The sequence below is a fragment of the Mustela erminea genome, chromosome 10 (genome assembly GCF_009829155.1).
Source record: "Mustela erminea isolate mMusErm1 chromosome 10, mMusErm1.Pri, whole genome shotgun sequence".
NCBI classification, from domain to species: Eukaryota; Metazoa; Chordata; class Mammalia; order Carnivora; family Mustelidae; genus Mustela; species Mustela erminea.
In genome coordinates this window covers 54756192-54777087 of record NC_045623.1, presented here as the reverse complement: position 1 = coordinate 54777087, position 20896 = coordinate 54756192, and the positions used below count along the sequence as shown (strand labels likewise).

General features: G+C 37.6%; 1 protein-coding gene across 7 annotated transcripts in view; it reads right to left on the bottom strand.

The window, feature by feature from the left end:
- C10H1orf141 (chromosome 10 C1orf141 homolog) overlaps positions 1-18356 on the bottom strand; it is a 51607-nt gene extending 33251 nt beyond the window's left edge. The window contains exons 1-4 of one of the 7 annotated variants that reach the window (XM_032301927.1): positions 17005-18355; positions 15724-15877; positions 10455-10546; positions 5999-6156 (exon numbers count right to left, since the gene is read on the bottom strand). In XM_032301927.1, the coding sequence (XP_032157818.1) occupies positions 5999-6156; positions 10455-10529 (233 nt within the window). In that variant the 5' untranslated portion in view covers positions 10530-10546; positions 15724-15877; positions 17005-18355. Of the gene's footprint in view, positions 1-5998; positions 6219-10454; positions 10547-15723; positions 15878-17004 lie in introns of those variants that run through there. The other 6 variants (XM_032301932.1, XM_032301928.1, XM_032301933.1 and 3 more) reach the window with 6 other exon arrangements.
- Between the last annotated feature and the right edge of the window lie 2540 nt (positions 18357-20896).

Genomic DNA, 20896 nt, shown 5'->3' with positions numbered 1-20896 from the left:
AAAGGAAGGTTGCTGCACACCCGTGGGATGGACGTGAAATGGCACATAAAGGGAAGAAACACAAGAGTAGGACACTGCTCAGCTGGAAGCACGGGGATTGCTCTAAAAGCTGCCTCTTCCCAACTGGACATCTCTTATGGATCACTTCCCTGATAATGCTTTGGAATGTTTTATTATTTTTATATGGCAGCCACTGTGAGATGGAAGTCCAGAGCTTTCATTCTGGTGCCATGGGATAATTCCAAATACATTTTTGTATCATAAAGACTTCCAGTTTGAATCATTATTTTAATTATATTTAATTTTAATTTGCATAAAATAGTTTCCCAAGTAAATTCCTCAGAAAGAATAGGTAGGCAGATTACCTTCTAAAGTTTTTCATACCCCAAAATTTGTCATTTGTTCTCGTAAATAAGTGATTCAAAAAATAAAAAAATAAATGATGATTCATCCAAATAGAGGATTCTTCAATTGCCATTCTGTTCAAAAGTTGAAAACAGTTTATTATTTTCTAGCCTCAGAGTTTTAGATGAGATGTATGAAACTCTGCTTTCCTTTCCTTTGTTATTAACCAATTCTTTTCTGTCTTTGGAATTAAATAAATAATCAAATAATGTTACTCTAAGTCTAGCACTTGGTAACCTTTTTGATCTGAAAATTCAAGTATGTCTTCAAAAAAGGGCATTTTTCCTAGTATTTATTTCCTTACCATATTTCTTACTTTCCTGATTTATGTATTAAGTATATATTTATAGGTCAAATACCCTAAAACCCTATTATGTATCTCTTTTTTATCTGATTTCCATTTCTTCTTTATTTTCTCCAGATTGTGCCTCTATTTGACCTTCTAGATTATCAATCCAGTTTTCATCTGTATTTTATTTTCATTTTCCTACTCAATTTTTGACTTTAGAAACATATATATATATTTAAGATTAATTTATTTGAGAGAGAGAGAGAAGAGGGGGAGGGGCGGAAGGAGACAAAGGGAGAATCCTAAACAGAATGTGCTGAGTATGGAGCCTGATGTGAGGCTCAATCTCACAACCCTGAGATCATAACCTGAGCCGAAACCATGTGATGGATGCTTAACTTACTGTGCCACACAGGAGTCCCCAGAAATATTATCTTAAATCTCTTTTTGTTTTAGAATTATTTTTAAATCCTTTCATTTATTTTTAAATCCCTGATTAATTGTGCCTTTCAGATAAATGTTTTCTTAAGTTCTCTTCTGTTTCCTCCATAATCTGCTTTATTAGGAGTCACGAGTTCTGATTGTTTTTGTCTCCCTCCTTCGTATGAATGACCTGTGATTTCTCTTTGACCTCTCATTTCAGTGAATGTGGGTTCTTCAGCAGCTATAAAGGTCAGGCTATTTGAGACTTAGGTAATATCAGTCAGAGAGAGATAAGATTCTTTAGCCCTGTATCAGCCACAAAGAAGCTGTTCTAAGAGGGTGACTAAGGGAGTGACAAAATGAAGAGGCCTCTAGAAATGTTTCTCAAACTGCTAGCTGTATATTAGAATCCTGTAGGGTGTTTTGATACCTCAACTTTTCCCCAAAAGTTAAATCATAATCTCTAGGCAGGACTCAGCATATTTTCCAAAACCTCTCAAGTAGGCAGTCACTGTTGAGAAGTTCTGCTCTAGAATGTCAGGTTTCTCCAGGTATGAGCAATAAGTAGGAGTCCTCCTCCAGCTACAGAGAAGGGGGATGTTCAGCCCAGTAGTGACACTCTACCCACAGAGAGCTAGATTTGAGGCTGTTACCTTCCCAGAATCCTCGTGGGACCTTGAAGGAACCTGTACCCACATAAGTGAGAAATAGTGTGGGCAGCAGCAAGCGAGGCATGAATCTCTGTTTCCACTCACATAAAATTCTCCCTCTTCTCTATCCTTCCGGCTCCCACCTCACCCCTCCCCCACAACTTACCTGTAAGTTCTACTTTACCTTTAAGATTCTAGAAATGATTACCATATGTAAACATGACTTGTATATCTCATTACTATCTTACTTTTAATGACTGGAATATATGACTGCATATTTCAAAAATACAGCTTATATTTGTATTAGCTGGGTTTTTTTTTTCTTTTTTTGAGTGCCTACTGAATGTTGGAGAATTTTAAACTCTTCACATCCATTTAACTTTAATCCATTCAACTCACACAACAGCCCTGTGGACTATATAGTATTATTATCCTCAGAATAATGATGAGAAGACCAGGAAACTGAGGCATAAGGAGAGACTGAGGCACAAAGAGGTTATATAATTTGTCCAAAGTTACAACTAGTAGGAGATAAAGTAAAGTACAAATCTGGCAACTGGCCTATAAACCTTCTCTTCATCTCTATGCCAGACTAATGTCACACAGAGTATTAAACTAAAGGAACAAGGAATTTGGCCAATTAAATTTCACTATAGGCTGCAAGTGAATGTTCTATTCATGTTTAATTAAATTTTTTATATGCAAGTTTATCCTATTGTCATAAAACTATTTCTAAAAGGAATATTCTTTTGACAGGTCTCAGTGTAGATTTATTTGTAGGAACATAATTTTTTTTGAAGATTTTATTTATTTATCTGATAAAGACACAGTGAGAGAGGGAACACAAGCAGTGGGGAGTGGGAGAGGGAGAAGCAGGCTTCCCACTGAGCAGAGAGCTCCATTCCAGCACCCTGGGACCATGACCTGAGCTGAAGGCAGATGCTTAACGATGGAGCCACCCAGGCGCCCTATTTTTAGGAAAATAATTCTTCTAATGAGAAGTCCCTATTAATCTATGAATCTAAAGAAAAAGTATTCTTTTTTTTTTTTTTATTGTATCCTCAGTACTCTTGTAATTTTCAGGGACAATTTAAATACTCTTAATCTGTCTCTTTGCCCCTAACTTGTTTTCTATTTCTTACCCCTTTATAAGTGGTAAAATTTCCATTTTCAGCTGATAATCCAGTACTAAATACTTAGGTAATGGAGAAAACACTTTGTCTCTCTTTTAAAAATTCCTTATTCCAGGTAATTTTTAATTTTTAATTAATTTATTTTAATTTTAATTTTTTAAATTTAAATTCAATAAATTAACATATAACATTATTTGTTTCAGGGTAGAGGTCAGGTAACTTTTTTAAAGGGATTTTGGTAAAATGAGAATGACTATTTTGTCATGACAAACATCCAATTGTGAAAAGTTGCAGCGAAGAGTAGGCTTGGGTTTTCTGAGAAATCTTAGAGACTATATACAGATTAATCAAGAGGTATTTTTAATATTTTATCAATTCCCACTTATCCAAGAGAAATGCAGAAATCCTGAACTAATAGTAACACGGAAAACATGTCTCTGGGGGCAAGTGGGAAAGAAGCCCTAAGAATTTGAATGGTTCTCAATCTCAGCTTTATTTAAGAATCATCTGGGGAATCTTAAGAATATTAATGCCGAAGCTTCTCTCCAAACTAATGAAAGTAGAATCCAATTATTTTAAAGCTCCCAGGTAATACTAATGGACAGATGGGTTAAAAACTACTACTCTGAAAGCAAAGCTCAGCTACAAATAAACCTGGGCAGATTTCACAAATTAGGTGACCACAGCACCAGATTGAGAGTTGCTATGATTTTCAACAAACCCTGGGAAAAAAACAGAATGAACAGATGTTGGCTCCAGGCAGGAAGATTAGAGTAGCATGTAAACTAGAGCAGAGCTCAAAGGATGGTTCCAGGCCCAGCAGCACCAGCATTACCTGGAGACTCAAAAGACATGCAAATAATCAGGCCCCAGCCAGACCTATTGAATCAAAAGCTCTGCAGGTGCAGCCCAGCATCTGCATTTTAAGGAGCCCTCCATGTCTGAGACTCACTGGGCTAGAACAGTGCCTCTCTACCATTAGTGTTCACAGGAATCACAGAGGCGATCTTGTTAATCATGGCTTCTGTCTGGGAGGGGGTCAGACATTCTGCATTTCTAAGTTCTGGGGTGATAGGATGCTGCTGGATGGAAGACCACACTTTGAACTGCAAAGGGGCTAGAGGTCAGAAATGAAAGAGGCCTGCAGTGACCAGAAAGTCTCTGGTCCAGGTGGGGGCAATTATGACATAAAGTTTAGGCTAAGCTGAAAGCTGTATGAATTAGATATGACACCTTAGCTTGGCGTAGGATCGAGGTTTACAAGCACTGGTGGAGACTAGTATCCTAAATTATAATTACCTTAACTTATAAGTCCAGGAACTGCATCTCAAGAGATGGAGGAGCTGAATCTATCCAATATAATCAATGAAACCAGGAAAGCATTGCTAATATGAGGACAGAAACTTTCTGCTTTGTGCTCTGTTATTTAAGCAATCATTTTGTCATAGCTAAAGAGGACTCGCTGCAAGAACGGGTTGCTTCCTGGAAGAAGAATGTTCCCCGCCTTCTGATTAACCTTCAGACATCTAAAACTTAATATATCCAAAATAAAACCTAGCTCTTCTCACTGTAATCCTCTTGATGAAGTTCTAGAACCTAGGTGAGGTTCGGTGGGCTAAGGTCCGGAGCCGATGACCAAGAAAGAATTCTTGAGACATCTTTGGTGCAAAATGGTGGTTTATTAAAGCACGGGGACAGGACCCGTGGGCAGGAAGAGCTGCTGCCCCGGGTTGTGAGGGTAGGCATGGTATATACCTTGCGGTTGGGGGAAGGTGAGGAGAAGGGAGGTTTCAAGGGGAGTTTTCACATGTTAAGGAGGGCCTACAAGTGCGGGGGGGAGGCCTTGCCCTTATGGCCTGATCAATGTCGTTTTTAGGTCAGGCATTAACATCAAGATAGTTGGGAGATTCTTGGTGGGGTGTTATGATCCTGCTATCATTTACATTCCCTTCTACTTCAGCCTCCTCCAGTTTATGGTGGGGAGGGAGATATTAGGGCTTCAGGAACTGAGAGTTACTTGCCTCTGGAAATTTGTGCTATTGATAAGGTAACCTCCCTGTTTGTAGATCTCTAGGACATCTGCAGAGCAAGGGAGATTCCTGTTCTGCAGGATTGTGATCTCTGCAAGTTAACTATTTATCGTTTTATGGCAGTCAGGGGTGCCTGAGGAATGCTACACATATTACGGAGGGGAGCGGGTGGAGAGGGGGTGCAAGGCGCCAGCTTTTGCTCTGTCCTCAGCCAGCCTCCTACTCCCTCATCACTCTTATCCACCCCAATGTGCTTTGCATAATATGTTCTCCTCCTAAGTACAGAGTGTCGTAATACACCTAGCTACCAAGCCCAGAAGCCCCAAGTCATTCTACATTCAAAATAGGTGTTGATGGAGAGCACAGGCTCTGAAATCAGACTGCTAGGGTTTAAATTCAGCTTGGGCCACTTATCTGTGTGACCTTGGGCAAGTTATTTCACCTCATTCCAATGGATTCCTCATCTGTAAAACTTCACTGAGCACACTGAATGGTTATACAGAATAAATGAGGTAAGAACAGTGTCCCCACCACCACCACCAATGTACGACTGCAATTCTGTTAATTCTACATCTTATTACTTCTTTTGCCTGGGCTCTCCTCTACATTTCTGATATCTAGAAAAATTAATGGCATAGTGCACATACAGAATGCCAATGGAAAACCAAATATGACATACTCAGGCGATCCCTTGTAAGGACACAGAGAAACTGACTTCTTGATTTTCTATGTGGACTTCTTTTGTCAGTCTGTTGGTCTAAGACTTGAAATAAAACCTGATATTAATTTGGGGTAATGTAATAGAATTCAAGACAAGTCTTTCTTTAAAAACTCAGAATTGTAATTAGTACCTAATTACCATCTGTAATAGTAAAATATTATAATAAATATTTTGTAAATGATGACTATTCAGAATGCTGATCAAGTATGTTGTAATTCATAAGCACTATAAAACATAACCTGTGTTAGACAAAGCTTACATTTAAAGCAAATTACATAATCTAAGACAAATCTACAGTAGTGCTTTAAAACTCCAAACTGAAAGTCCCAGGTAGTTAGTACGGTTACCTTTTCCCTTTTTTAATACTGTATAAATTGTCTCCTGTGATCTTGGGTACTTTCTTAGATATGAATGGAACAATATCCTCTTCAAATTCTAACTGAAAGTCAAACGTCAGGGGTGTAACTGAAGTATTTTTCTTCCCTTGACTCTGAAGCATGTTTGTCTGCAGGAAAGCCAAAGTACAGCATTGTGAAAAAAATGACTTCTTTTCATAGAGGGAAAATCCTGTGTGGAAAGGAACGAAATTAGTCTCACTTTATGCACACACAACAGAATTTATGTGCCAGTCAATAATGGAGAAATATTACAGATTGAAAACTGGGAGCCTTGTGTACCAACATTTTTTAATGTTGTTGCTGTGTGACCTAAGCTGCTCTTTTCCCATCCATGAAATGAGAAGACTTTGGATGAGATGATCATGAAGGCCCCCTCCTAATTCTAAAATTTAGAATTTCAGAACAACCTGTAAATTAAGCAAAGACCATACTCATACATTGAGTTATTGGAAGGAGAGCAACATGGTCTCCAACCTGCTGCTCTAGCTGTCCCCACAAACGAGGTGAATCACTGCAACATTTGTCTAGTTGCATGAGCCAGAAATAGAGTTAAGAAAGCAATCAAAAGACTTTGTTCAAATATTTATAGAAATGGACTGAAGAGAGAAAAGGATATAGCTAACGAGTTAGTTAAGGAGCCAAAATCTTTTCTAAAAAAACCTCCAGCACTGCATAGAGGAATAAAGCGATGAAAAATTTGAAAGCAAGCCAAGGGATAGGAACTTTTGCTTCTGCCAAAGAAGGATTAGCGTTATAGGAATTGCCCTCCTGCTGTAAATAACTAGAAAACCAGACAAAACATATGAAAACAACTGTAATCAGGCATTAGAAAGCAGGCGGGGGTTGGGAGGAGAACATAATCCCCAAGAAAAGGGAAACAAATGAGGTAAATCCCACAATAGCTCAGCTTGCTTATTAAAGGCAGTTTCCACACTGAGACGCAGGGAAGGGGAACTCACATCAAACCTTCGCCCTTAACCTTGTTGAATTTAAGAGACAGAAATTGTCCCAACAATTACATTCTTGGGTGTCCACCCTAGAGAAATGAAAATTTACGTTCACACAAAAACCTGTACACAAATATTCAGAGCAGCTCTCTTTAAGCTTTTTTTTTTTTAAAGTAACTTTATTTTTAAAAGCAAAATACTGAAAACAACCCAAATGTCCTTCAGTGGATGAGTGATTGAAACTCTGTACATCCATATAATGGCATATTACTCAGCAATAAAATCTATATATTATCTATAATAACAAAGCTATTGATTCATGCAAAAACTCAGATGGGCCTCAAGGGCATTATGCTTAGTGAAGAAGAGTCAATCTCAAAATTTCACATACTGAATGATTCTGTTTACATAACATCCTCAAAATTACTGTGATAGAGATGGAGAACAGATTAGCCATTGCCAGGGCTAGACGGGGAGTAAAGTAGGGGTATAGATACAAATACAGAGAAGTAACATGAGGGATTTCTTTTATGGTGATGAAAATGTGCTGACCTTGATTGTGGTAGTGATCATACAAATCTATTACAGGATAAAAGTCAATAAAATTATACACACAAATGAATACAGGTGAAAACTAAATAAAGTCTGTAGTCTGGTAAAGAGCAATGTACAAGTGTTAACATGGGTTGGGACTCATACTGGTTTTGATACTGTACACAACCCGTATTAAGATGTCACCACCACTGGGGGCAACTGGGTGAAAGGGACATGGGACTCTCAGTAGTCCCTCTGACACTTCCTATGAGTTGATAATTATTTCAAAATACAAGGTTTTAAAAAAATAAAGAAGTGCCAAAGTGATTTATATATTGTTATCTCATCCTTTGGTCATTAAAAAAGAAAATAGAGGCAATTCATTTCCATAAATGTATGTATGTGTATGTGCAACTGCATATTTATGAGTATATGTAAAGATATATTGATTTATACATACATATATAATATTTGTATATCTTTGTGAGAGTACAAAAGAAAATGTGGATGGATAAACCCAAACTGCGAAGTGTTGCTTGCCTCAAGAGGAAAGAGTTGAAGAGGCCAGAGACAATTTTTCTTTATGTAATTTTCCATTAGTATAATTTTTTAAAGATTTTATATATTTATTTGACAGAGGGAGAGAGAGAGAGAGTGAGAGGGAGAGGATGTGCAAAAGCAGGGATAGCGGGGGAGGGAAAAGCAAGCTCCCCCTTGGGCAGGGAGCCCTATGTGGGACTGGATTCTAGGACCCTGGGATGATGACATGCGCTCAAGGCAGACCCTTAACCAACTGAGCCATTCAGGCACCCCTCTTTAAGTATAACTTATATATATATTTGTATGTTGCTTATTTCCAAAAGTATGTTTTAATTTTATACTTTAAAAAAATAAGAAAAGTTTTACATTTTGATTATATATACTTTCAAAAGAATATCCAGAGAATCCTCTCTCAGTAACACATAAATTGGGCATAGTAACACAAAACTAGAAAATGCATTGAAATGCTTTGCACAAAGGAAGTTTTTAGTAAAAGGTAAGAATTACAAGGACTAATCATATATAAAAGGGGATTTCAGGACAAATTAAATAGATTTATCTCTGATATTTTCTAAAGTACATTTCATTTTAAACAAAAAATGAAAGAGGAAAGAACTTCAGAGTGCTTAAGTCCAATATGGTTGCTTTAGTAAGTTACTCCTAGTTTGCAATTTCAAAATTTGGGTAATGATAACAGAATGAATTTATTGTTTTTTCTATATTTCTCTATTTTCTGAATAAAAGAAAATCAAATTTCTATTCAAGCAACAAAATTTTCGTTTTCAGGTTCACAAATATGTTCAATCACTTTAGAATTCCTCTCTGTGCTGTTTTCCTTGATTTCTTAAACTTGATGCTCTTTATGTTTCATTTACTCACATTGCTATATTATTTTGCAAATTTTTGCATAACCAAATTAAATTGCTCATATATGCTAAGAACCTGGTTTTTAAAATTATATATATATATATATATATTTTTTAAGATTTATTTACTTCTTTTGTGAGAGAGAGCACATAAGGGCGGAGGGGCAGGGGCAAAGGAAGAGGGAGAGGGGAAGCAGACTCCTGCTGAGCAGGGAGCCAGATGCAGGGCTCCATCCACTACCAAGCAATCATGGCCTGAGCTGAAACCAAGTTTGATGCTTAATCAATTGAGCCAATCCAGGCATCCCCAAAACTATATTCCTTATTAATATTTTTATTGAATTTTATAAAAGTCCCACCTTTTTTAATTTTATGAGTTTTATTTTTAATTTGGTAACTATACCAAATAGTTTCTTCTTTTTAATAAACCAATTAAATAACTTTTTATATGTTAGAAAATATGAGTGAGAACTATAGTAGTCATATTTACTATTTGACTGCCTATTTGATTTTTTTATCTTCATCACCTTAGATACATTATAACCTAATATAATATGACAGCTATCCAATAGTCAAAATATGAAAAGAGCCCAAATGTCCATCAACAGATGAATGGATATATATATACATAGAGAAAAACATACTTCTATACGCACAATGGAATATTACTCAGCCAACAAAAAGAATGAAATCTTGCCATTTACAATAATGTGAATAGAATTAGAGTGAATATTATGCTAAGCCAAATAAGTCAGTCAGAGAAAGACAAAGACCATATGATTTCACTCATGTGAACTTAAGAAGAAAAACACAGAACATAGGAGAAGGGAAGGAAAAATAAAATAAGAGGAAAATAGAGAGGGAGACAAACCACTGAGACTCTTAACTTTAGGGAACAAACTGACAGTTGCTGGAAGGGAGGTGTCTGGGGGGATGGGGTAACTGGATGACGGGCATTAAGGAGGGCCCTTGTTAAAATGAGCACTGGGTGTTATATGCACCTGATGAATCACTGAACTCTATCCTGAAACTAATAATGCACTTTATGTTAACTCACCTGAATTTAAATGAAATCTTGAAAGAAAAAAAAAATGACAGTTATCCAGAAGTTACCATGTATATCTAATTAATTCTTTATAGTATGCACTGACATGGTCTACTTTTTTTTTTTTTTTTTTAAGATTTTATTTATTTTATTTGACAGACAGAGATTACAAGTAGGCAGAGAGGCAGGCAGAGAGAGAGGGGAGGAAGCAGGCTCCCTGCTGAGCAGAGAGCCCGATGTGGGGCTCGATCCCAGGACCCTGGGATCATGACCTGAGCCGAAGGCAGAGGCTTTAACCCACTGAGCCACCCAGATGCCCCCATGGTCTACTTTTTGAACTAATTTAATTATTTGCTTTTTACAAATTAGCTTATATCTCCAAATTAATGCATCATTAACTAAAAATTAAAAATCATTCACATTTGAAATAATATTTTAATGATTAAATTTAATTTTAGCTTTCATTTACAAACCTTTGCTCTTCTGGCCAAGAGTATCTTTGCCTGCTCATCCAGAATATCTAACTTCTCTAAGATTTTTTCTGCCATTTTCTGTCAGTAAATTCCTATTTAAAAAGGAGAAAAGAGAAGAAATCTCCAAAACAAAATTTAAACATATAATTTGATTAGTTAGGCATAAGAGACCCACATTTACATTACTATTTGGGGTACAAAAGAGAACTGTATAGATTATGGAATAAAAATGGGATTATAGAGGTATCCAAGTTTTTTTTAGACAGAAGGTCAAATGATCAGAACTCCCAGATGTGTGTGGACTTTAGGAAAGTTAAAATGTCTGATGTGACTCATACTTGAAGCAAGGACACATGGCTTGATTTATACCTATTTTCTTTTTGTTGTGATATAATTTTAATGAAAGCAATGTGAAGAGTTCACAATTGTATAATTAATTGCATTCAAATTAAATTAGTCAATGATCCAAGACTATTAATACAGCACTTAGAAAGTGATCAGTCACATAGAGAGAGCAGCTGTCAAGCTGGATGAATCCTATTGTCCTAATAACTCAAAATCTCTCATCAATTAAGATTGCTGAAAATTACATCTGGGGTCAGGCAGCTCGTATTGGGCTTGGGGACCTAAATGTTAGACATCAGGACACAAAGTACCTTTGCAATGCACTACAAATAGCTAGGAGTAGAGTAGAGGCAAACGTTAACCCAAGGCTCTGTCTAGATTTTTGCTCAGTGGATTGAACGTGTTCCAGTGGCATTTAAATGTAAACATTGTCTGGTTCACAGAAAGTACTGAATTCCTCAATATTTCTAAGGAACATCAATGTCAACCAAAGAGCTTGGTTCTTCCAAGCTCAAAAATATCTACGCTATTTCTCCAATATTATATATTATTCAATGTTTTCCAAAACAATAATGCATGAAAAGACAGGGATAAAGGATTCTATGCCAAAAGCTCACATTATTTAGTACTTGGTTTCCTTTTTCTACTCTTGGACTCTTCTGGGCCATGGGGCTGCAGGCCGATTATTTGCCTTGTTAACAAACCATATAACCTGAAGTTGCAGATTGGAGAGGGAATATGTAGGCAAGTGTGTTAGCACAATTATGAGTTACCTCAAACTTTCTAGGTCTCCTAATGAAGAGTACGGGACAGATTTTTTTTTTCTTTTTTTTTTTTTATTTATTTCCAGCATAACAGTATTCATTATTTTTGCACCACACCCCGTGCTCCATGCAATCCGTGCCCTCTATAATACCCACCACCTGGTACCCCAACCTCCCACCCCCCGTCCCTTCAAAACCCTCAGATTGTTTTTCAGAGTCCATAGTCTCTCATGGTTCACCTCCCCTTCCAATTTCCCCCAACTCCCTTCTCCACTCTAAGTCCCCATGTCCTCCATGCTATTTGTTATGCTCCACAAATAAGTGAAACCATATGATAATTAAGAGAATCTAGATTATCTGGATACTATGTGTTGTCTTCTCCAATCCAGGAACCAGTCCTCTCATAGATCCTAAAAACAACTGAAGGAATTTTGGTTTCTGTTTTTTCCTTAAAGCATAATGTGAGTTCAAGGGCATAGAGAAGGCTCCCATATTCCTCACCAAAATTTCTTTTATTGGGGACAAAGATTTTAATTTTTCAATAAGGAATAGAAAGGCAAATAACTTCAAGAACTAGAATATTGAAGTGAATGGGTTTCCCAGTTTGGGGAAGAGATAAATTACACAAGGGACAACTGAGGCACATGGCTGACTTGTGAGAGGGAACAGAAAGCAGGTCTTTTTAGAGAATAAGATGTCCTTGTTATACATCTTCAACATCACACCAGACATTTTAGGATGTATCATATCTTTTATACACACACACACTCTCTCTCTCTCACACACACACACACACAGCTGTAATTTAAAGGAATTGTGTTTTATTTAAAATTATTTTGCTATGGTAAATTACTTAGGTATGGTATGATTTCTAGCAAATCACTGTGCATGTCACAAGGTTTCTTGAAGTGAGAAAACTTAAGCAACAAATGATTTTTAAGTGTCAGTGACAGTTTCATGAATACTAAATTTGACCATTAATGAAACTGACAGAATTTTGATTTTAGTTTTGGAGTTTTATTTTGCAGTTCATATTTTGAAGCCTATACTTTTTTTCAGTTTCCAAATGTTTTCGTAGGTCTTTGGCAGTGTGCCAGTGGCTTCTAATGAATAAATGGCCCTGGGACAAAGTAGAGGTGAGGAAACACTACAGACTAACTTGCTTGCTTTCATCATTAAACCAAGAATACCAAGGGCTTAGCTGTATCTCTTCAAATAAACACTGAGAGCAAAGGAGCATCAGGCAGTTCTAATACAATGACATATTCAAACTGTTCTGCATAAACTAAAAACTAATCCTTTAACACAAAATACCATATTACATGTTCCTCAATATAACTCTCTGTGTTTTAGTCCTTTCTTGATTCCTTTTTTTAATTTTAATGTCTACTTTAAACCTGCATGTTGGTTTCATACTTCTACTTCATACTTCTATTTCTATGAGCACATATTCTACTTAATTCTATTTCTGACCATATACTATCATCAGATGGTAAACATTTAATTGTTATTTCCTCATTTGGTTATTTAACTGCATTACCTGAGAAATACTGTGCTAGGCTTTCCACCAAATCTACCTCTGGCAGACATTATCTTCCTGCGCAAGGCAGATGGGCTTTCCTCTATCACTAAGAAGACAGAGACCATCTGGCTCCTGGGTGACTCAGTAGCTTAAACAACTGACTCTTGGTTTTGGCTCAGGTCATGATCTCAGGGGTGTGAGATCAAGCACCTGTGGGCTCCATGCTCAGTACAGTACACTTGAGAGTCTCTCCCTCTGCTCTTCCCCTGACCCCTGCTTATAAGTGCCCCCCCTCTCTAAAATAAAATAAATAAATAATAAGATTTTTTTTTAAAAGAAAAAGGAAGAAAGAAAACAGAGACCATCAAGTAAGAACTTCTTCAACTCCTCTTTCTTGTGCCAAAGTCTTATCTGCATCCATTTGCATCTAACTTGTATTTTAATTTTAATGGAAGTGTTGTCTCTCCCATCTATAGTTAATCCCTCCCAGGGTATTCTAGACTCTATTACCTCTGTGCTCCCAAAAGAATTACCTCCACTGTTTGCACCCTCTCTCTGGAATCTGTCAATCTCTTTTCTTCACAATTTCTTCTCCTTAGCATTCTCACACCTCTTCTAGTTTTGTTTTGTTTTGTTTTTTAAAGATTTTATTCCTTCATTTGAAAGGGAGAGATCACAAGTAGGCAGACAGGCAAGCAGAGAGAGAGGGGGAAGCAGGCTCCCTCTTGAGCAGAGAGCCCAATGTGGGGCTTGATCCCTGACCTCAGGATCATGACCCGAGCCGAAGGCGGAGGCCCCACCCACTGAGCCACCCAGGCGCCCCCTCTTCTAGTTTTAAAAAAGAAAAAAATTCTTCCCCTAACCTGACTAGCTGTTATTCTCTCTCATCTTCCCTGATTGACACATTTCTTAAAATGCTCATCTTTACTTAGGATTTCTAATTTCTTACATTTCTTTTCCTTCTTAATTTATCATCATTTGGCTTCCTTCTATACTCTGCTACTAGAGCCACTCTCATAGGCCACCAGGGTCACCATCTTATCAATTAGTGACTGCTTTTCTGCTCTTTTTACCTTATATGAATGTCTATAACTCTTATACCACTCCTTTCTATGGAAACCCTGCCCTCTCTTGGTTTCTAAGACAACAGTCCCATTTTCCTACTCTCTGAAGATTCCTTCTTCCTCCAATCACTCCCTAAATACTTGAGAGACGGAAGTGTTCCTCATCCTTAGTGTTTCTAAGGGCTCAGACCATCTTTTTCATTATTCCATACATCCTTTGGGATGACCTCTCAAACTCATAGCTTCATCTACCACCATCTATTTTCAAACAAAATCTCTTTTGAGTTCCAAACAAATATTCCTAACTCAACCCAGATTTCCCACAGGTAGCCCAAATTAGATCTAAAAGTAAACTTGTCCACATCCTTCTTCTCCCTCAGTCAAAAGTCTCTTTCAACCTTTATTATCATATTATCTCATAGTTACGGGCATTCAGTCCATAAACTTAGGCATTGCAGTAACAATCCTTGTTATTGCAGAATGAACTCAGAAATTTCCAAGGAGTACAGATGTCCCGTTGCTACCCCAGGCCTGCTAAGTCAGGATTTATGGAGGGGAAGATAAAGACTATTTTTTAAAGCCATTCTGATGCAACTATTCCCCAAACCAGGATTTGGTCACCACTCTGTGGAAAAATTCCCTCTCATCCCCTCTCTAAACGCACACAATCTTTATCTTGTGTTCGCTACATCTTACATATCCTCTCAGTTTTTCTCCTCATATCTATTCACATTGCTATTGCTTATGTTTAGGGTTCCATAACTTGTTGCCTGGATTATTGCAATAGTTCCAAAATATGTGTATACATTTGATCCATTCTATCTTCCATTTTGTCCTTCACATTTGTCTGACTTATTTTCTCAAGAAAACACACACACACACACACACACACACACACACACACACACACCTCCCTGATTAAGGCTTCAATCTCTCCCTACAACTTTCAGGAGAAAGGGCCAAGCTTCTTGATTTCTCATGTAAGAATCATGGTTTGGCCTCCAAGTCTTTAACTTCTTCTGCTTCTTCCTCATGTATACATGATACCCTGGTCCTGAAGAACAACCTGCAGTTCCTCAAATGTGTTGTATTTTCTTTACTTGTTGCTTGGCTTCTGCTGTTTCCCATTGCCTACAAAGTTGTTCTTCCATTCCCTGTATTTCTAAGTTCTATTCATCCCTTAAGACCCAACACAAATACCATCTCTGCGGGGAAGCTTTCTCTGATACACTATGATTTAAATGTCCAATATCTGTGCTTACATGATAGTCTATGTGTATTGTTAACCCAGTTCTTAATCACTCTCTATTAAACCATTTGATACTCTTATTTTATTCTTCCTCTAGACCATGTGTTTCTTGAAAGCAGGAACTATGCCTAATATTTGCATCCCTGTTACCTAACAATATGAATGAAATAACCATCAGCCATAAAGGAAATGGACAAATATAAAGTGTTACAACAGTTTTCAACTGGCATTTACATGTATAAGTTAGCACAAATAACTGTCAAATTCCTGTTGATGTTCTTCTAGATTAAGCTATAGCATTTAAAAGCATTACTTTCTCTCCCACCTTCAAACTCAGAAAGGTAGCATAACATGTTGGTTAAGAACATGGACTTTGGAGTCAGACTGTCTGGAGTCCTTCGCTCTGCTACTTATCAGCTGTGTGACTGTGGGCTAATTGCTTAACTTCTCTGTGTTGCCCCTTTTCTGTGTTGTTCCATCTGTAAAATGGAAATAAGACAACCACCTACTTCACTGGGTCGTTATAAGTTTCAGTTGAATGAATATAAATGACATACAATATTTGGCAAATAAAATAAGTAAAAACCAGTAATGATGCACTTCCCTATTAAGAATAAGACATGTGGGTCTTATTCTTAACATGCTGCAAAATGCATGTTTTCCACCTGAATATCATTTCATTTTTTTCTGCCATCCTTGCCATATGTCTAACTGTCTGCTTACTTTTTCCACGGTGTATTTCTTTAAATTATAACTACACAAACTCCTTGGAACTTGATAAACAATGAGAATTTATTCAGCAATTTAGTATCTTCTATTTTAATCCCACAATTCAGTATCTTCTGTATCATGTCATTTGATTATGTTTCCTTTCCTTCTCTAGTTCTTTCATAGTTTTGTTTCTCAATTTTATACCAAAACCTTATTCTGGGCACCTGGGTAACTCAGTAGGTTAAGCGACTGCCTTTGGCTTGGGTCATGATCCTAGGGTCCTGGGATTGAGCCCCATGTCTGGCTCCTTGCTCAGTGGGGAAACTGCTTTCCCTCTGCCTCTACCTGCTACTCTGCCAACTTATGCTCTCTTTCAAATAAATAAATACAAATTCTTTTAAAAAAAAAATCTTATTCTGAGTTCACTGAACAGAAACTAAGACTGTGTCTTACAAACACAAGTATAGGGGGCCTGGGTGGCTCAGTGGGTTTAAAGCCTCTGCCTTTGGCTCAGGTCATGATCTCAGGGTCCTGGGATCAAACCCCACATCGGTCTCTCTGTTCAGCGGGGAGCCTACTTCCCCCACTCTTCTGCCTGCCTGTCTGCCTACTTGTGATCTCTGTCTGTCAAATAAATAAATAAAATCTTAAAAAAAAAAAAAAAACACACAAGTATGCAGGCCTTGAATATATAACAACTATTTAGGGAAACAATCCTGATAAACATTACCATATCTTCATACTGGATATAGATCAAAAACATACCATTAGGTTGTGCTCAAGTAAATAGATCTAATGATCCCCCTTTCAACCAATACATTAACTGGGACAGGAGAGATGATCTCACTTCTAAAATATGTATAGATATATCTGAAATGTTCTTATATGTACTTACACTTGTAGGAAAATGCTCTACTCTGTGTTCTTATGTAGTGTTCTTATGTGGTCACAGAAGCCTAACTCATAGAATCTTGGGGTTAGAAGGGTCAATAGTCTCTCATACAATTCCATGAACAGTGAAGCAATACTGATCCCAACTGGACAAGACTTTTCTGATCCTTTTGTTTTTGTTGTTCTGATGCTTTTGTTTCATTGTCATTGTCTTTCCCAGGTTTCAGATTTCACTTTTCCTTCCAATTAGTTCCTGCACACTACTGCCCCTCATTCTCCTGCCCCAGTCTTCCTCCTTATCCCTCAAATACTGATTCTTCATAATTCCATCAGAGTTGTCTTTTTGATGACACTGAATTGCTGACCAACTCCAGCTCCAGGATACAAACCTTAACTAGGTCCCCATTACCTACAGAATAACATGCAAACTTTTCTGATGACATATGAGATATTTGAAGAAAAGGCAGTCTAGGATCTGGCTTAGTTCACCTTTTGAGTTAATCTCCACCATATCCAGTCTTCTTCTGCCAAACTCTATGATTCTCATTCCCTGGATGCATCCTGCCTTTCTCACAGGTATATTTTTCACTCATGCTTTTCCTTTCCCTGGCAATGTTTTTTCTTCATGCCTTCCAGTCGAAAGCCTACTCTTTATCAAATCCTAGTATGAAGGCTACCTCTTCTGTGAAATTTTCCTTGACATCCTTGTATTCCTTGTCTTGGTGACAGTCTCTTCCTCATGTGTGCTCCTATCATGCTTTGTCCTACACCACAGAATTGGGTACATTGTGCTACAGAAATTATTCTGACAAGCTGCCTCCTCACTGTGTTGAAAGCTCATGTAAAACAATGATTACCCACCTATGAATCTCAGCAGCAAGTAAAGGATTTTATACCTAAGTGGGATCTGAAAAGTACAATTTAATTTGGAAGCATCTCTGGTTATATCATTTTAGGGAGAGTAATTCCAGTTTATCTTAATAGATAATGTTAATTCAGGATGATTTACTGGGGTATGAAACATGAAGTTGAGTGAATGATTATAAAATATGTTTCTTGCCAAATTTAAATTCAGTAAAATTATTTCCAAAGGAAACTTGGATTTATGTTCTCAATTACTGGCTCAGTAATGACAGTTTTTTTAAAAAAGAACACAATGAAACAGAGAACTTGCCAACTAGGACAAAATGAAATTCTCAGTGGTTCTTACAGTAAATCACCCACAGAACTTGCTGTGAAGACTTGGCTGCATAATGAACAATTTCAGGGTTGCAGGGCCAACATTATAAGCACATCAGAGGCTGAGTCATACTAAAAATAACAGTATCAAACTAAAAAGTTGCTTTTAAGAACAATAATTCATTTTTAAAAGTTAGCACCTTTGGGACTGAAGAAAATTCAGAAAGCACACAAACAAAAAACTCTAATGCTTCCAACATAATAGGCTCTGCTAAACAGGCTTCCTTAGCAAGTTCTAAATGTCTCCTATTAAAGGAAGAACTCAGGAAAACCAAAAGGGCCTCAAACACATAAAGAGTGTGACTGAGCAATTATCTAGAAAATGGAAGTTTAAATTAAAATTTTCTCCCATTATCTGGTTTTTTTGGTTCAAACATTTACTCCTTGAAGGAAAAGCGTCTTCTTATGCTTTTATCTTACACATGCACCAAACACTGTATTCCACACATCGAACTCACTGTTCAATAATTACGTTTTACTTAATGAGATACCAGGCTGAATTTCTCCACCTCACATTTCAAGTACAGATACAAGAAAATCCTTTTTTCTAAGTCTAAAACATTGAGAAGTGGTCCATAATTATGGGCTGGATTATGCTTCACCAAAATTCCTGTTTGGGAGCCCCAATACCTAGTACCTCAGAATGTGGCTAGAGACAGAGCCTTTGTTTTACAAAGTCACTAAGTGAAAATGGAGTCATTAGACCAGACCTTAATCCATTTGACTGGTAAGAAGGGATTAGGACACAGACATCATGCACAGAGGAAAGACCATGTGAGAACACAGCAAGGCAGCCATCCCCAAGCCAAAGAAAGAGGACTAAGAAGAAATCAACCCTGTAGACACCTTGATCTTGACCTTCGGGCCTCTGGGACTGAAAGAAATAAATTTCTGTTGTTTAAGCACCCCCGGTCTCTGGCATTTTGTTATGGCAGTGTTTATAAACTAATATAGCCCACAAATCATGAGAACTAATTTGAAAGCTCACTATCAGAAGATGTAACTATTAAATATGGCCCATGTGCTTAGATCTATACCACATAATTTCCTTGTCTTTTTGTTATAAGAGAGGGAGAGAAAATTTACTATTCATTTTGAAACTTTACTAAAATTTGCCTATAACCAACTTGAGGTTGGGTAGGAAGCTTCTAAGGAAAAATATCAAGGACGTTTAAAAAATTAAGAACAAGGCAGAGGATCACAGGGGGAGAGAGGAAAAAATTAAACAAGATGAAACCAGAGAAGGAGACAAACCATAAGAAACTCTTAATCTTAGGAAACAAACTGAGGGTTGCTGGAGGGAGTGGGGGGGGGGATGGGGTAACCAGGTGATGGCCTTTGGGAAGGGCATGTGTTGCAATGAGCACTGGGTATTATATAAGACTGATGAATCACCCATCTGTACCCCTGAAATAAATAACACCATTATATGTTAATTGAATGTAAATTAAAAATAAATAAATAAATAAAGTTACCAAAAAATAAAAATAAATAAAATAAATAAAAGTCTGGAAAAAAATATGTTCACAGGATCTGGGGAGTATTATTGTGAAAAACCAATCAGACAACAATCAGGAGAATCTCAAAATTCCACAATTATTGCAAAAGTGATCAATTCTTACCATCCCATTCCAGGTTAGTTCTGTCTGGCAAGTTTGGATGTACCAGTCAGGTCCCCTTAAGCAGGCTCACACCTTGTGCTCACCCCCCACCTCCAACCCCTCTCCAGGTTCACCTTCCAGGTGGTTTCTCCACCCCCAGCTGGCCTGGACTGGGTAGTGGGGTGGGGGGTGCTGAAAATAAGGAGCCCAACTAAAACACTCTGTGCCTTTGTCCTTTAATGTGAAGTCAAAACTAGGGGCAAATGGTAAGATACTTTAATACTAAGTACAGAAGATGCAAAGGTTGTTTTCAAGGAACCTGGAAGAGCCCCAGACCAGCCTCCCACCCCCATCCTACACTCACCTGAGAAACCATGGTGGGGAGAAGCCAGCAACCCAGCTTTGCACATGCCACTTTTCACATCTCCTCAATCTCTCTCTCTCAGTAGGTACAGCTGGAGACAGTTGCACTGACTGGGGGAAAAAAAGAGCCTAAGATTTAATAAAACTATGTGTTTTCTAGTTCATCTCCCATCTTCACACAAATTTTAATTTCTGGCCTTCCAATACCACTGCCTCTACTTTCTTTTTTTCTCTTCTAGTTCTGCTGGTTCTTCTCTCCCCACCCTGCCACCTCCAGCCCTGTTACAACACATCCTGTGTCCATCGAAAATTTCCAGAACTTTCCCTACCTTGAAAAGGTCAATTTTCTTTCTCCAGGGAGAGGTTGCACCCACACACTTAAATCACTAAAAGTTAAAGTGACTCACCTATATTACAGATATAAAAACAACTATGCTGAAAGAGCAGAAGAATAAAGAGGTTAAGGAAAAAATCAAGCATAAAGGGACTAGGAGTAGTAACTTCACTTTCCTTCCTTCCTTCCTTCCTTCCTTCCTTCCTTCCTTCCTGCCTTCCTGCCTTCCTTCCTTTTGTACTTTCCTGGAAACACAAAATTATGAAAAGAAGCTTTAATCTTCCTCCTTGCAGCCTGCAGGGTTGAATGGAAGTCAGCAGCCTGTATTTTAAAAATTTGTTGAAGAGCTGCTTTCATGA